Here is an 854-nt window from a genome sequence, read left to right on the forward strand (position 1 = left end):
ACTATGGAACCCTTATAAGCTTTAGAGCTTGTGCCACCATGGCAGCAGCTGCCTGGGGCACTGGGGCTCTCAATGCTCTGCTACTCACTGCTAATGCATTTTCACTGCCTTTCTGCCATGGCAATGTTGTGAATCAGTTCTTCTGTGAAATCCCCCACATTCTCAAGCTCTCCTGCTCGAATTCTTATCTCAGGGAAGATGGTCTTGTAATGTTTAGTGCCTTATTTTTTTTCTCTTGTTTTATATTCATTGTTGTGTCCTATGTGCAGATTTTCAGGGCCGTGCTGAGGATGCCCTCTGAGCAGGGACGGCACAAAGCCTTCTCCATGTGCCTCCCTCACCTGGCTGTGGTCTCCTTGTTTCTCAGCACTGCCATGATTGCCTATTTGAAGCCCCCCTCCATCTCTTCCCCATCCCTGGACCTGGTGGTGTCATTTCTGTACTCAGTGGTACCTCCAGTAATGAACCCCCTCATCTACAGCATGAGGAACCAGGATCTCAAGGATGCTCTGTGGAAACTGATGAACAAATGTGTTTTGAAAACAATGAACTGCCCACATATTTATATTGAAGAGTTGCAATGCAGATTTTAATAGAATTAAACTGTCTTTTCTTAGTTTGTGAGTTCATTTTCTGATTGTTATTTATTGAATGTTTTATTCTGTGTTTTATGTATTCTTAAGTTTTTCACTGCAACTTCATTACGCCTATCCATTCCAATGCAGCTTATACCTATGTAGCGTAACCCAGGCACACTGTACATGAGGAACCAGGCTCCCTGTGAATCTTAACCAAACAAAGGGCATGCAATGACTTTGTCCATCTTCCTTCCTATGAAATATTTCTGGAGCTGC

At 43.7% G+C, this 854-nt stretch overlaps 1 protein-coding gene across 1 annotated transcript; it reads left to right on the plus strand.

The window, feature by feature from the left end:
* Window positions 1-5: 5 nt before the first annotated feature.
* On the plus strand, window positions 6-593 carry LOC122192080 (olfactory receptor 14J1-like; the record flags this gene model as incomplete). The annotated part of the gene is made up of 1 exon (XM_042892533.1): window positions 6-593. A coding segment is annotated over one exon (588 nt), but the record flags the coding sequence as incomplete, so codon positions are not given.
* Between the last annotated feature and the right edge of the window lie 261 nt (window positions 594-854).

Source organism: Lagopus leucura, unplaced genomic scaffold (assembly GCF_019238085.1).
Source record: "Lagopus leucura isolate 7727_CA_CO unplaced genomic scaffold, USGS_WTPT01 34772-0_obj-0_obj, whole genome shotgun sequence".
Lineage (NCBI taxonomy): Eukaryota > Metazoa > Chordata > Aves > Galliformes > Phasianidae > Lagopus > Lagopus leucura.